This window comes from Eupeodes corollae, chromosome 2, assembly GCF_945859685.1.
Source record: "Eupeodes corollae chromosome 2, idEupCoro1.1, whole genome shotgun sequence".
Classification (NCBI taxonomy): Eukaryota; Metazoa; Arthropoda; class Insecta; order Diptera; family Syrphidae; genus Eupeodes; species Eupeodes corollae.
The window spans coordinates 95,059,953-95,075,921 of NC_079148.1; the positions used below are offsets into that span (position 1 = coordinate 95,059,953).

General features: G+C 36.5%; 1 protein-coding gene across 2 annotated transcripts; it reads right to left on the minus strand.

Moving 5' to 3' along the window:
- Positions 1–4,902: 4,902 nt before the first annotated feature.
- Positions 4,903–11,974, minus strand: LOC129946577 (uncharacterized). Of its 2 annotated transcripts, XM_056056818.1 has the most exons (7): positions 11,655–11,974; positions 11,462–11,589; positions 10,365–10,488; positions 5,620–5,705; positions 5,375–5,533; positions 5,255–5,314; positions 4,903–5,201 (listed from the first exon to the last, which is right to left on the minus strand). In XM_056056818.1, exons 2-7 carry the CDS (start codon positions 11,534–11,536, stop codon positions 5,025–5,027), a joined length of 681 nt encoding a protein of 226 aa, XP_055912793.1. In that variant the 5' UTR covers positions 11,537–11,589; positions 11,655–11,974; the 3' UTR covers positions 4,903–5,024. The 2 variants fall into 2 exon arrangements, with proteins under 2 accessions (XP_055912793.1, XP_055912792.1); XM_056056817.1 differs by having other exon boundaries at positions 11,462–11,974.
- Between the last annotated feature and the right edge of the window lie 3,995 nt (positions 11,975–15,969).

Consider the following 15,969-nt stretch of genomic DNA (forward strand, 5'->3'; position numbering starts at 1 on the left):
TTCTATAAAATATTTTATAATGGTTGAAAAAAAACAGACAGCTTTTTAAGTGAAACCAATGGATGTTTATTTCATTGTAATGTGAAAAATATGACTTTAGCAATGGAAAAAGCCAAATGGCAAGAAAGACTACGGTTGCAACATCATATCCTTTTTATGAAATTTTCCCTAACCAATTCGGACATTTGTGGCATCATGTCCTTATTAGTTTTGTGGATTTCATATTTACCTTATTTTTCACGTGGCCCCAAATATAAAAGTCATTAGACTTGTGAGTTCAACATTTGTTTTTGAATTATACTAATTTTAAAGTTAACGCGTGTTTGGTTTCATTTTGTATAATGGTGTAATTTGTACTTTTCAAATGCACAAGACTTTTATTTGCAATAACACACTTATTTTTATGCACACCTAATACCGAAAATGAAAGTTTTTTTTTATATTTGTCATATATGGTGCTTAAATGTTTGCTTAAAGTACATTTTTCTGTTTTATGCATTCGTTCCAATTTTAGAAAAACGTAGGGTACATTTCACAAGTAAGTTGCGTATAGCCACTTCAAGTTAGACAATGGAATCAAAAAAATGTTTATATATGTAAATGAAGCTGGGATTCAACCCATGCAGAAAACTTCAGCTAAAAATTTTCAAATGGTATTTTTGTCTCAATTGGATATAGCTTTTAAAATCATAATAATTTTTTATTTTTTCAAGATATGTACTTAAGTCGAAAATCATTTTTTAATAGTTGTTAGTGTTTTTTTGCAACTTTTCGTTTTTTTGTAAAACAATGCCAATTAAATTTTTGCCAAAAATTGAATAAATGTCAACAAATGTCAATTGGATTTTATAAAATTTATTACATAATATTAAAAACAATATTTTTGTATAAAATGAAAAAAATTTCAAGGTAATAAAATTATTTATTCCTAAGATACTTGAGTGGAAAACCAATTTTTGCGATAATTAATTTTTTTAAGTTTATATTTTTTAGTAGTACCCGTGGCATGATGATTAGTGCCTTGGACTGTCATGCCAGAGGTCTTGGGTTCTATCCCTGCCTATGCCATCTAAAGCCTTTTTACGGGTACTGCCTCTTGCTAGGAATTGAAAGATTCTCCAAGAGTAACTCTTGTCATGAAAAAGTGGTTTCTCAAATTAGCCGTTCGGATTCGGCATATAAACTGTAGATCCCCTCCATCCCTGCAATTACTAGCATACAGGAATGGTTGAGAGTTGTAAGTCACTAGGCCCTAGTTCTCAACGGACTGTGGCGCCACTCAATTTATTTATTTTAAGTATATATTTTTTGATAAAACTGCCAATTGCATTTTTCGAAAAAATTAACCAAAAGTCTAAAACGTTATTTTTCGTTACATAAAATTAATTTCGAATTGTTATCACTTCTTGTTCGAAAACATTCGAGGTGAGCAGTTTCTTTTTTCATTTATAAAATTGGTTGGTGAGATATTTGGGGTCAACCTAAATGTTCACTCACTGAGTTTTTTGAAAGTGATTTCTTCATCTTTCTGCTTTATTATCTGTACCTATAAACACATTTTATTTGAAGGTGATACACACACAGAAATATCTCTAAAATTCTTTGATTCTAGGGACACCGAAACGTCGAGAAGTGTCGAAATAATTTACTTAGTACTTATGAAAATTTGTACATGAAGCGTGAAGCAAAATCTTTTCTGTGTTTGTTGTATAAATAAAACACAACAAAACAAGTGGTAAGCTTCCAAAGCTGTGAAACACTGTTTTTTCAAAGGGTATAAAGCAAACTTGGTATTTACGACTAAGCAAAATGGCTCCAGGTAATAAAATTCATCGAAGATTAAAAAACAATTTTTAGTCGATTTCATTAAGACCTTTTTATATTAACAAAAACACTGTCTTCAAAATGAAGTGCGGTTCCGCCTCATTGTTTTCGAAACTTTAAATGTATTCCTCGTCTAGCCCTTATAGCGAATGGACTATTTAACCCAAGGTTAAATTATGGTTCGATTCGAGCTGCAAAGAGGTTATCAAGGAGAAAAAGGTGAGCTTCCAGTGTTTTAAAGCCAACCGATCTGAGGAAAACCGGAAAATGTTTAAGGAAGCCAGGAAGGCCTGCAACGAATATATTCGAAGGACCAAATTTTTACATGACCAAAAATTACGGCGAAAAATACTGCAATGTTTCAAAAGCAGTAAGAATTTTTGGTCATTTGTAAAAAAACATGAGGAATTCTTCCTCTTCCTCGGTTCCTACGCTTGTTGTCAATGACACTCCTTTAGTTAGCTCTATTAATAAAGCCATCTTATTTGCAAGGCAGTTCGCGAAAATTCCACCTTACCAGATAGTGTCATGACTCCCCCAGTTCTTGAACGCGTCAATGATTCTATGGGACCAATCTTTTTTCGTACTCGAACTGTGGCGAGAGTTCTTAAAGATCTCAACATTCATAAATCCGCTGGCCCAGATGGTATCCCCGCTATTATTCTGAAGAGGTGTTCTTCCACGCTAGCAAAACCACTGCGTAAGCTTTTCCATCTATCCTATTCCTCTGGGCTCGTTCCGAGTAGTTGGAAAACTGCATTTGTTCAGCCAATCCCAAAAAAAGGCGAATCTTCTTCTCCCACAAATTACCGACGTCCCTTCTTTCTAAGGTCATGGAAACGCTGATTATTTATCAGCTTAAGAAATATCTTTAGGAACTGAAGCTTCTTAATGACCGGCAATACGGCTTTCGTAGCAATAGGTCCAATGGTGTTCTCATAGTTCATCTCACCGAACAGTGGAACAAATCCTAACATCATTTTGGAGAAAGTAAGATTATTGCACTTGATATTTCAAAGGCATTTGATAAAGTCTGGCATCTTGTTCTCTTATCGAAAATGCGTGCTTTCTGTATCGACGAATCTCTTCTTCGTTGGATTTGAAATTTTCTTCCGAACCATTCAATACAAGTTGTTTTAGACGGATTCAAGTCTGAAACTCATAAAATAAACTGTGGTGTGCCCCAGGGCTCCGTTTTGTCTCCGACCCTCTTGCAAGAAATTTATTTAAGCCTCTTGGACAGTATTCAGAAAAGAGCTTTTAAAATGATTGGTGACATTAACATCATCAACTCGTTTAAGACTCGAATATCGACGCAAGGTTTCTTTCCTCACCCTTTTTTACCGTTATTTTAACGGACTATGGTCTGGTAAAATAGCCAGTTGCATTCCTCCCCTAAAACAATTTAACCATAATACCCGCGCTTCTATGAATGCCCATCAGTTTACCCTTTAGCCCAACTTCGGCCGTACTATGAAGTACAGAGATTCTTTTTTTTAGCCGTACTACGCGAATGTAGAATGCCACGCTCTATCTTTCCCTGTCATTGCAATGTTCAGAAATTTAAAACCAATGTGCACCGACAGCTCCTATCTAACCCTTCCCTCTTTTTCTAATGCTCACACTGTGTCTTTGGCATATTAAAGGTATAAAAAATCTTTTTACTGTTTGCTAATTATTAAAATAAAAAATAATTCGAAAATTTATGTCTTAGCATTTGACGGTAGAGTTAATCATTAAATGAAAAACTGACAGGTGAAAAAGAAAACGGGCGCATTCACAAAGCTAGTGGCTACGTAGTCAAAGTCCAAATAGCTTTGTGAATTCAAAACTACACAACAAGTCTAGTCAATCTGGAACTGTCACATTGTTGAAAAATGCAAATATATAAAAAAAGAAACATTTTTGATTTGAAAACTTTAACTTATCTTTCGTGTTTTTAAATTACATAAAATTAAATTTAAGACACAATTTGAATGATTTATATTTGTATTTAAATACTGAACTATTTATTTTATTTTGAATTCGTGTGTTTTTACCGAGCAGCTGATTGTGAAACGTCAAAATCATTCTCCACTAACTTTGTAGCCGAATTTTTTACACTATTTCGGGGAAATTTTCTACCACTTTTGTAGTTAGATCAGAATCCCTTCACTACGTAGCCACTAGATTTATGAAATACTTAAAAAGTTGCGTTTAATGAAAACGATTACATTATTGAAAATTCAAATATAACATAAAAGAAGATTTCAGAGTTAAATAATGTATTTTTGGCAAAGTCATTCCAAGGTATTTGACCGTATTAAAAATAAGAACATTATTTATGTTTTTATTTGTAAAATTTATATGCGTCAGTTTTCTTCCATTAAGTTTCATACATTATTTTTTTGGTCTAAACACTTACTTATTGGACTTCAATTCACAGCTTTTGTGTAGCCAGATCTATGTGGCACGGATATTACAGTATTGTTGGTAAAGTTGGCCATAATAGCGTTAATGTTCAATGGAATATCCCTTGTATATTAAAGATACAAGGTTTGTTCTAAAACACTTCTTGCCTGGAAAGGTCCTTTGTCAAAGTCTTGAGCAATATCTAAGAATAAGGCAGAAATCTTGTTTTTCTTTCAGTGCCTTTTGCACCACATTCATATTTCGATCTACTTGGCTTATCGTAGAATGTTTATTCCTAAATCCAAATTGATGTTTTGGAAATAGTCTTCTGTCTTCTATTATTTTGCTGAGAGTTTTTCTTAAAACTTCTCCCTTGATTTTTATAAGCGGTATAGGCCTCGTTTGTTTTATGAATTATATTTTTGAATATAGTTCTTTGGGAGAAAATGGTAACTGAGACTACGAATTTTAATCTACAAAAACCAATTTGCTGAAAGTGTACCGAAAATTTAGGACTTGGAAAAAAAAGAGATCAGTATTCGTTCGGTAGAATTCGGCAGACAACCAACCAAGATGTTAGGGAGCGGCTTTTGTTTCCTACAAAGACGAATCAAATTTTTAAAATAAATGTTTAATTTTTCTAAAACTAGAATCTACAAATTAAATTATTTATACAACTAAGTAATTTCAAAACTAATGTCCACCTAAAATTTTACATAAACTACGTACGGTGGGTGTTTTAGGTTTTGTTAATTTATCTTATAGGGGAATACTTATAACATAAACAGTAAAATTAACAATTAATCAACTTAAAATCCTCCTTCACGAAGACTTGGATTTGATTCGGATTCCTCTGGAATAACAGAGAAGTTCGTTTGTTGGTAAGGATATGGACTGACTGCTAATTGAAACTGCTGAATTACATTGCGGCTGCTATTGCTTACAGAACCGATTTCACTTGGTCTAATGCAGCAAATCACGTCAGACTGAAATTGAATAGTTGAAATCACAAATTTAAATATTTATTTTTTCACCTTACATTTAACCTTCCACTTTTGAATTCCTGGTATTGCGATATTACGCAAAGTAAACAATAAACCTGAAAAAAATATAGTTAAATGATAAAAAATTAAATATAGAAGAAATTACTTTAATTTACATTTAGACACAATATGAAGAAATCAAGAGTTAACACCACACTGACCAGAGGGACAAACATAAGCCTTTTAAGCTTAACCAAGTACACCAAATGGAAGAATTCAATGAATATATCAGCAAACATGAAAAATGTCCAAGGTAAAAGTAGCTGGGGCCTGTCCTAAAAGCATCGAGTATAGAGATATATTTAAAACATTAATTTTTGAACATTATGTTAACAAAAGTATAGAGTTTTCTCAGGCGTACTTTCCAAATTCCCAAGATCACCAATATTGAAGAACATACCAAGCATAAAGAACATACAAGGAAGACTATGTTGAATATCACACTTGCTGGCAAAGAAATTTATTTTTTATTAATAAAAACTAGATTAAAGTTAGGTATGTATTGTATAACATCAAAACGTGATTTAAAGTAAAAACAAAATTTTATTTTATAACCGAAATTGCATTTATTTATTAAGTAAACAAATGCAATACAAAGACTCGTAAGTAAAACTAAGAGTTTTCTAAAAAACCGAAACATTAATAAATAGAACTGGACTTTGTTCATTTGGACAATGCAGGTAGCGGTTGGACCCAATTTTCGATGACTCGGCCAACTGGGCGCTGGGCCAAAAACAATTGGTAATTATGGAGCAATAATGCTGGTCATTGACAGTAACGTGACGATCATTATCGTCGACGAAAAAGGCCCAATAACACCGCCGGCATGCAAACTGCACTGAACAGTATTTTTGTGGAAGTTTAATAGCGATAAAACTCATCATCTTGGCGCATCTTCTCCAGATGCCAATCGGAGAGTTAACGTTCTTAAAGTCACCAACCCCAAATTCCAATAGAAAAAGTTGGCTAGGGTCACGAGGGATACGTGTAAGAATTGGCGCAAGATGGTCTTGGTGATCTTCACAGCCAGCGATTAGCGAGCAAAAGTGTAGTGAAGTACCTCGGTATCTGGTTAGATCAGTATTTATATTTCGACAGACATATAAATGCTGCTCTGACCAGGGCCAGAGGAGCTTTCGTTCTGACGAAACGGCTGTTTTTTAGCAGTCGGCTTGGAGAGAAGTTAAAGTTGTCTTTATACCTAAAGCAGGTAAATGCTCCCAAGTTAATCCTAAAGATTTACGACCTATAAGTCTATCATCATTCCTTCTTAAGACCCTGGAAAAATTGATCGATATCCATTTAAGGGCACGTATCGATACAAGACTTCTGTCTTCGTCTCAACATGCCTACTGTAAGGGTAAATCGGTGGAAACAGCGTTACACACTTTAGTACGCACCATCGAATATTCCCTCCATCATAAAGAGTTCACTATGGTTGCTTTCCTTGACATCGAAGGTGCCTTTAACAACGTGGACACATCTGCAATCACTTCTGCACTGACATCTCTAAATGTAGAGAGTTCGCTTCGGGAGTTAATTCATTTAATGCTTACTAGCAGAATAATTAATTCAAAACTGGGCAACTCTTCTAGCAGACGATTCGTTAGTAGAGGGACACCGCAAGGTGGTGTTCTATCCCCTCTCCTCTGGAACCTAGTGGTGAATGAAATCCTAACTAGTCTGGATGCGGAGGGTTTCAGAGTGATAGCCTATGCGGACGACGTTGCTATAGCAGTTTCAGGAAAACATCTTAATATCCTAAAAGAACTCTTACAAAATGCCTTGGACAGACTAATACTCTGGGCTGATCGGTGTGGACTGGGTGTTAACCCACACAAAACCGATCTGGTCTTATTTTCGAGGAGATACAAAATTCCATTTGTCAACCCTCCTTACATTAAAGGAATCCAATTAAAATTCTCAGACGAGGCCAAATACCTAGGTCTTGTCTTAGACAAAAAACTAAATTGGAAACGCAACGTACAGGAAAGAGTCAAAAAAGCTACTGTAGCTCTCTTTTCTTGCAAAAAAGCTATTGGTAATAAATGGGGTTTACAACCCAGAATCACGAATTGGCTATACACATCGCTAATCAGACCGATTTTAACGTACGGTGTGGCAGTATGGTGGACTGCTTTAGAGAAAGGTATAAACAGGGATAAGTTGAATAAAGTTCAACGTTCAGCCTGCCTATGTATAAGCGGATCGCTTCGCTCGACCCCGTCTGCGGCACTAGACACCTTGCTCTACCTTACATCTCTTGACATATTTAGTAAACAAATAGCTGCAAGCTCTGCTACTCGCCTCAGTGCTTCGTCGCAGTGGACTAACAACAACATTGGCCACTCCGTAATTCTAAGGTACTTAGAATCAATTCCAAAGCACACAGACTACACCATCCCCCAACTACAATTCGACAGGAATTTCCACATTTCTATACCTACCAGATCTTTTTGGGAGGATAGGACATTCTTGGAGGATGAGTCAATCCACTTTTACACAGATGGCTCAAAGACCAAAGAAGGGGTTGGTGGTGGTGTGTACTCTGAACGACTGAAATTAAGTCTCTCATTCCGCCTTCAAAATCATTGTAGCGTGTTCAAGGCGGAACTTTTGGCGATTAAGGAAGTCTTGTCTTGGCTCAAAGAAAACGTGATATCAACATCTGATATCCGTATTTTCTCCGACAGCCAGGCCGCTATCAAATCTCTGGACTCAGTCTCTACAAACTCTATAACAGTCCATAACTGTCGATCATCTCTAATGGAGATGGCGCAACAGTTTAATATTCACCTTTGCTGGGTGCCGGGCCATAGAGACATTCCAGGTAACTGTAAGGCAGATGAACTCGCCAGGAACAGTACAGTACAACCCATCCTACCACGTCTGGCAAGTACTGGCATACCAATCGCTACTTGTAAACTGCTACTAATGCAAGACGCTGTGAGGAGGGCAGGCACCAGGTGGACCAACATCACCACGTGTCAAGCCACAAAAAACATCTGGCCAACACTGGATTTAAAACGTTCAAGGTGCTTGCTCTCTCTAAGCAGATCGCATATAAGCTCGATAATAGGTGTCATAACCGGACACTGTCTAATAGGAAAGCACGCCATGAGACTAGGCGTATTTTCAAATGACTTTTGCAGAAGCTGTATGGACGAGGAAGAGGAAGAAACGGTTCTTCATCTTCTCTGCACATGCCCTGCTCTAGCTCGAAAACGCAAGAATTACCTAGGAGAATTCTTCTTTAACGATCTAAACGATCTAAATCATATCGGGATAATCAGCCTCTCACGTTTCGTAAGAGACTCTAACTGGTTCCATTGAGCTTAGGAGGAAGCCTCAAGATTCATGTGGTATCACAATGGGCCATTAAACTGGCCTAAGTGTGTCCGTTCCATCTTGGACAGCCACTATAACCTAACCTAACCTAACCTAACCTAACCTAGCAGTCGGCTTGACCCCAGAGTGAAGGTAATTTACTACATGGCTCTCATACCGCCAATGATCGTTTATGGTTGTCCTGTGTGGTTCAGCGTTGCCCCTTCCCAGATGGAGAAGTTTCGGGTGTTCGAGCGGTAGAGTGTACGGCGCTGGCGCTGTAGCGGCATATATCATAACAGCCAAATCTTCTTTCTTCCAGTACTATCCCAACGAGGTCCTCTGCAATAGGGCTCGAATCAACAGAATTGACAATTTTGTGATAAAACTCGTTCGGGTCACATTGCAAGAGCTATGTCTTCGACCAACAATTTAATTTTCGGGGCGTTCTATCCGAACGACAAGTGTTTTGAAAGTGCACGCTTGAGCGGCTTCATTCCACCACAGGTATACCTCTTTTTAGACATATTCGGCCTAATAAACGATAGATTTGTAGTTCGCTAATCTACCACGTCAGACGAAGAACCGTGAATAGGCGACTCCTGTAAAATCGGGACGTCTGGCAGAAGACGGAGCAGAGCTCCTTCGGTTCAATAGAACTGTGTCCGAACGGGAGCAAACTGATAGGGTGAAGTAGGAGAACCACCTTTGGTGGCTTCAATCGGGATGGGGGTTTGGCAGGCTTACATAATTATTTTATAAACAAAAACGAAAACAAAAAATTAAAAATTAAAAACAAAAAATGCTCTGGTTGTTCTAGTTGTAAGTAGTTTATAGGTAGAATAGGTATAGTTTAAGTTAGTTCTAAGTCTTGAGTAAAAATTAGTATTAGTTTTTTATTTTTAATTTTCTAATGAATAAAAAAATAAAAAAGAGGCTCGGATGCGACCCACACTGATAACCTCCCATCCCGTCTGTCGATTTGTCTTGCTTAAAAGTTTGTAGGCTTCAATACTTGAACTAACTTTATATACCAAGATACTTACGATTACACGATTTAATGTAGTTTTAGCGATGTCTAATTTTTGAAAACGCCTTGGAATTGACTGATTGGGACCGTTTGCTACGTATACCTGAACGTCAGCGATATTTTCGACACTTCGACCATCCCTTTGTCTCACTTGCACAAAAAACATCACAAGGAATATGTAGACTTAAATTTGTGCACTAATTATTATTGTCTGTCTTCTAGGGCGAGAATTACGACCAAAAATTAGAGTTAACGCTCCAATTATAATTAAAATATGTTGATCGTTCGTGTTTCTTACCATAATGAAAATGTTGAGTTTTGTCGTTTCTGCAGAATGATTTTTTTTAAGGCTTTTTGGCAACAGAACTTGTCCATACTGAATTCATAATATGTATACATAAATACTCGTAATTTTCCCCAAAATTTAGTTTCAGCTAAAATTAAATTTTGACTATGAAGGAAAGCTTTTTACAAAATTTGCAACATTTTGCTCCTTATTGCCTCAGGATGACCTAAGATTCCATATCATTAATTTCATATAATCAAGCTTTTACTAGCAAATTAATTGTTTCCAAAGATGAATTCTAATTGTTTAATATTAGACTTACAATTCAAAAAAGCAATGAAATTGTTATGGAAATACAAATTGTAATAAATTGCAAAAGAGCGTAAAACAGCTGACAAAAAGAAATTGGATTTATGTTTTGATTCTTTATTATGCATTTAAATTTATCAAGTTTTTAACTTACTTGGAGAAACATCACCTTGTTCTAGAATACTCTCTCCAATTGGCTTTTTAATTTTTCCTGTTAAATACTCTTGTTCCTCTTGAATGTATTGCAAAAGCATAAAACTCGAGCCTCCAAAATATATCTAAAATGCACAAAATTATAAGTCATAGGTTTAGTAACAAAAAATGAAAATAAATAACACAAACAAGTTTAGTAACTCCAATAACCAATAAAAGAATTTAAGACAATGCATCTGTTGTAGATAATATTTACAACACAAATTACCAATTACTCATACGCCACAGTATTTTAATTTTTTTTCTAAAGTCTAAAGTAAATAAAATATTAACGTTTAAAACATGAAGCAGAATAATTAAAAGTGTCTGTCTAGTGATCATAAGTCAACCTTTATTTACATAATTAATTCAAATTTGCAATTCCAAAGTGTCAAGAGAATTCACTCCCCTTTAAAAAAAAGACTGCAGAAAGAAACTGTTCGTAATCCCGAGAAATGCTAAATACACTAAGGATATTTTTAGCTTTTTCCAACTATTTCCCTGATGCAAAGTTTATAAATCCTCTAACAGACACACATTTTAAGTTTAAAACACTTAAATAGTTTAGCACTTTGATTAATTAAAATAAACATAACCAATTCAGTTAATTTCCAGCTACATTCGCGGTTATTTATAATAAAAACAACGCTCATAAAAGAACACGCTTAAATGTACTCAAGTGTAAAATTCACCCTAATTGTGTATCACCAGAAATCAATTCTACGAACATAAATATACTCAAAATATATGCATGATTTGTTCAAAACCAAAACTAACTTGTATGTCCTAAAGATAGAGGAAGGATGAGTCTAAATCGGTGTTGTATACCGCGTAAACTTATCCTAATATGCACAAAAAATAGTCACAGTCCCAAAAACCCTTCAACTACTATAATCAAGTCGTTTGTACAAAAGTACAATTTAAAGCAGGGCAACATCAAAATTAACTCATTCATCCCATTTAAGTTAACATTCCTTCTGTCGTCTCTAATATTATCCTTATCCCCTTGATATTTCCATTAGGACACTTACTATACTACATACATACGCCATAGCTTACCAAAGTATAAATTGCACTCGCATAACTTCCCTTACGAACCGTCTTCCAAAAGCAGCAGGAGTGCAAAATGGCCATATCAATGCAATTACGTGTCCAATGCAATAAAATATATGGAATGCAATCCAAGACTGAAAAGACACAGGTGCAGCAAATAAGCTGTGGAACAAGTTAACTTAAAGGACACGATTATTACAACATAGCACTCGACTCGAATAATATAGTTGTCAACGTAGTATAATTGTTTCATGAATTCGGAAATATAGTTCCTTGTAATGGGTTTGCGAAATGGAAATAACATTAAACGGATGGTTTTATGGCACCAACTTGGCAAAGTTCATTCACAACTTATTATGTACTTATAGTCAGAAAACCATTTCTTTGAAATTCTTTATGAGCTTAAAATGTATTTAAAATTACTTAAGTTTCGTAAAGTTAACTGCTTTTAAACATACAAATAGAAATTAACGTTGCACCAAATAATTTTACGCGCGATCAACAAAAGGACTCGCATTATCAAACTTTCACTAACAACTGAATAATTCTTATAATGTACTTCATCTAGGTACCTACGTTTTGTAGGACTGGCCTGGCACTCAACATTGTGTCTAAGACAATCACAGATATGAACGCTTTTTTGCGCATGGCCACAAAAATTACTATAGAGTGAAATTGAGAGTTTTCTTTAGAATCCTAAAAATGCTTATAGAAAATACATCGTCATGTGTTTAAATGTTGCTATCAGCAAAGTTTTAAACTTTCACTTTTCTAACGGTTTTCTTGGTTTACAGGAACTTACTTGAATCAAAATGTTTGGACTTATTTACCTACATTAATTTCTCCGATACATTTTAAAGTTTCTTGTCTGTCCCACAAACAAAACAATATTTATTTTAAAGGATTAATTTGTCCTGAATTCGAATCTCACTTTATAATTTATTTTATCGCATCAGGTTTTTCAATTAAGCCTCTTTAAAAATGTTATAAAGAACACGATTAACATGATAATATTTTGCGTTCAAACCAATTTACTTTTTTTCTTGTGACGTTGGAGATAAATATAGCATTTATCTCAATTAATTAATATTAATAGGTACCTACTAAGGCAAAATATAATAATGCAGCTTACTTACTTACTTAAGGTGGTGCTACAGTCCTATGTGAACTAGGGCCTCACCCAACAAACTTCTTCATCTAGCTCGGTCCCTAGCTAGATGTCTCCAGTTTCGCGCTCCAAGTTGGGTGAGGTCACTTTCCACTTGTGCGCGCCACCTGATACGCGGTCTTCCTCTACTTTGTTTTGCCCTCATTAACTGTTTAACCCATTTTTGCCGCCTCTGCCTCAATACTCACAAAAGCCTCATTGACATCACGCTGAGTTCTTCCGATTATGTCAATGTCATCAGACTTTTGAAAGATAGTGCCTCTAGTGTTGACGTGTGAGCTCTGCACTATTCTTTCAAGCACAATGTTAAAAAAATCACATGACAGCGTATCACCTTTTTTGACATCGAAAGGTTCTGTTAAGTTGTTTCCAACTTTTAACGAGCAGCGTGAATTCTACATGGTCATCCTGCACAAATTGACAAGTTTGGCAGGGATGCCAAAACTAGACATGGCTCTATACAGCTCATCCCTGTAGATGCTGTCATACGCGGCCTTGAAATCGATGAAAAGATGGTGAGTGTCGATTTGGTGTTCTTGGGTTTTTTAAAGGATCTGCCGTAATGTGAATACTTGATCAACTGTGGACTTTCCTGGTCTAAAATCACACTGATTAGGACCTATCAGGTTGTTGACGATGGGCTTTAGACGTTCACATATTACGGCAGAGAAGATTTTATAGGCGATGTTAAGTAGACTGATTCCTCTACAGTTGGTGCAGTTTAGAAGGTCTCCTTTTTTCAGGATCGGGCAAACAATACTGAGGTTCCATTCCTTGGGGATGCTTTCTTCCGACCATATCTTACAGATAAGTTGGTGCATGCTCTTAACCAACTTATCTCCAGCTGCTTTAAAGAGCTCGGCATTTAAGCCATCCGCTCCAGCGGCTTTATTAGACTTCAGCTTAGATATGGCAGTCTTTACTTCGTCTAAGTCGGGAGGACGGGATTGTTGGCTTTCGTCGTCTATGTTGAATGGATCATCCTGCCTGACAGCGGAATTCAGTTCGGCGTCGCCGTTATACAGTCTGCAGAAGTGGTCCTTCCATATCCTCAGCATTGACTGCGGATCCATTATGATGTTTCCACTTTCGTCTTTGCAGCCTTCGGTTCTAGGTTTATGTACCTGTGAATTTCCTTTCACCTGTTCATAAAACTTTCGAACTTCATTCCTGCTTTTAAACCTCTCAACATGCTTCTCATGCTCTCTCTTTTTCCTTCTGAGAAGTCAGCGTTCCTCTCGCCTCTTCTGCTCATAGAGCTCATGAGCAGCTCTCGTCCTTTTATGCATCGCCGCTTTGCGTGCCTGTTGTTTGGCTGCATTTGCCTTCCGACATTCCTCATCAAACCAGGGGTTCCTTGTTTGTGGCTGTTTGAAACCCAGCACATCAGAGGCGGCTTCTCTGATTGCATCTTGGCAATGTTGCCACTGGTTTTCGATACCTTGTGTTGGCGGCAGAGAACTTCAAGGCAGGTTACTTGTAACTCGTTCGGAAAAGGATTTGGCGATCTCTGGCGATTGTAGCCGTTCGACGTTGTTCCTTTGTGGATGTTGAGGTGTGGAAAACGCTTACTGGCTAGTCTGACGTTTCGCCCCGCAGCAAAATCTATGAGCCTGAATCCGCTGCCGGAAGTGTTGTAGTGCAGGCTGTTCTTCCGGATTAATCCCCCAAAGATGTCTTCTCTTCCTAGCTTGGCATTACTATTTTAATATCGTAGCTAGGACACTGCTCATATGTTTTGTCTAAGAGCTCGAAGGACACATCTTAGTGTTGTCGTCTTTCTCTTTTGTGGGGGCGTGCGCGCATATCAGGCTAATATTGCCGAATTTAGCCTTGATGCGTATGGTCATGAGGTGCGTTGATTGATGCACCTATAGCTTAAGACTTCTTGCCTAAGTCTGGCTCCAATGATGAAGCCGCATCCAAATAAGCGGTGTTGGTTTTTGTGGTAGCAGTCACCATAGTAAATATCATCCGCTTTTTGCCCGGCCCATTCCATCGTATTTCCTGGATGGCGGTGATGTCTGCTTTATAGCGGTCTAGGGCCTCCTAAGGGACCTAACATTCCACGTGCATATCCTAAGTTCGTTGTTCTTAATTCGTTTGCGTTGGTTGTCAACAGTGAATCCGTCCGTATCCGAGACTTGTTGGTGCTTCGCTACTAAAGGTATTGTTTACGTGGCCAGGAAGTGATCCCGACGGCACAACCCCCAACCTGGTGGGCCAGATCCTTAGTATAACTCCAAGGACGGGGAGCCGGATAAACCGTGAAATATTTTAAGTTAAGCAAAATGTTCACTTTTTTTAAATTGCTTTGGTAAAAAAACACCCACTCAATTTTTTGAGAGTCCTTTCTGCGTTATTATCTGTACAACATTTATTTTCAGTTTTATAACCACTGGTTCTTGATATATGGACGATGAAAAACGTGTCTACCACGATCTCGAAAATCTCGAAAACAAAAATCTAGAATGGAAAAAATCTCGAAAACAAAAATGTAGAAAATAAAATCTCGAAATGCCAAAATCTAGAAAAAAAAATCTCGAATGCAATTCAATCATACATTCTGGCTAACTTACTTCTCCCTAACAAACTTAAAGTTGAGAAGTAAAGTTATCAATCATACAATTGCACCTTTCTTATTGTTTGCAACTATTTTTCTTGCTCAGAAAATAAAATATTGGGTAAACTGATGTATTTGTGTTTTATTTTCATTTCCCACAATACCACTATGGCCCAGAACCAGATCAGGGTGGCACCGAGGTTAATATTCAGGCTCGCAAACTCATCGCGACATTCCTGGACCAACTTAGTTGAGGATGTGGCCGAGTTAATGGCTTTGACAGCTGCCTGACTGTCTGTAAGAGTCTCTTAGTAAATTGTTAAATATTTAGCAAATTGCTTACTAGTCAATTGTTAAACCCCTTAAATAAGTTGTTTAAAATGTTGTGCCAATATCTTTAATTTTGTTATGTTTTTTATTTGATGCATTTGAAGGTTATACCATTTTTTTTTGTTTGTTGTGGATCACCACCCACCTAATCTTATTCAAAGTTTTTTGTCTTAAAAATGAAAAAAACACCTAACTGTAATCGGCTAAAAACCTCAATTTCCAAGTTTCAACTCAATCAACCCAATGGCAGGGGCAAGGACAGACGGACGGCATTGGGAGACGTGTTTTTTAAAATCTCAATCGAAAGTAAAAATATTGTTCACAAACGGATAGAAGGAGTTCTCTTTTTCTTTTCTAGCTTCAAATCTATTCACTTGTATTTTGATTCTAATACTTTCTTATAAAATACCACTTAATACTGAAACAAAACAAATTTAAATAAAAATGCGAAAA

Coding starts and splice junctions, on each gene's coding strand:
- LOC129946577 (XM_056056818.1), bottom strand. CDS start 11,536: ATGGCCATTTTGCACTCCTGCTGCTTTTGGAAGACGGTTCGTAAGGGA. Junction 5,706..10,364: donor ACAAGGTGATGTTTCTCCAA/GTAAGTTAAAAA, acceptor TTTCTTTGCCAG/CAAGTGTGATATTCAACATA. Junction 5,202..5,254: donor TCAAAAGTGGAAGGTTAAAT/GTAAGGTGAAAA, acceptor ATTCAATTTCAG/TCTGACGTGATTTGCTGCAT.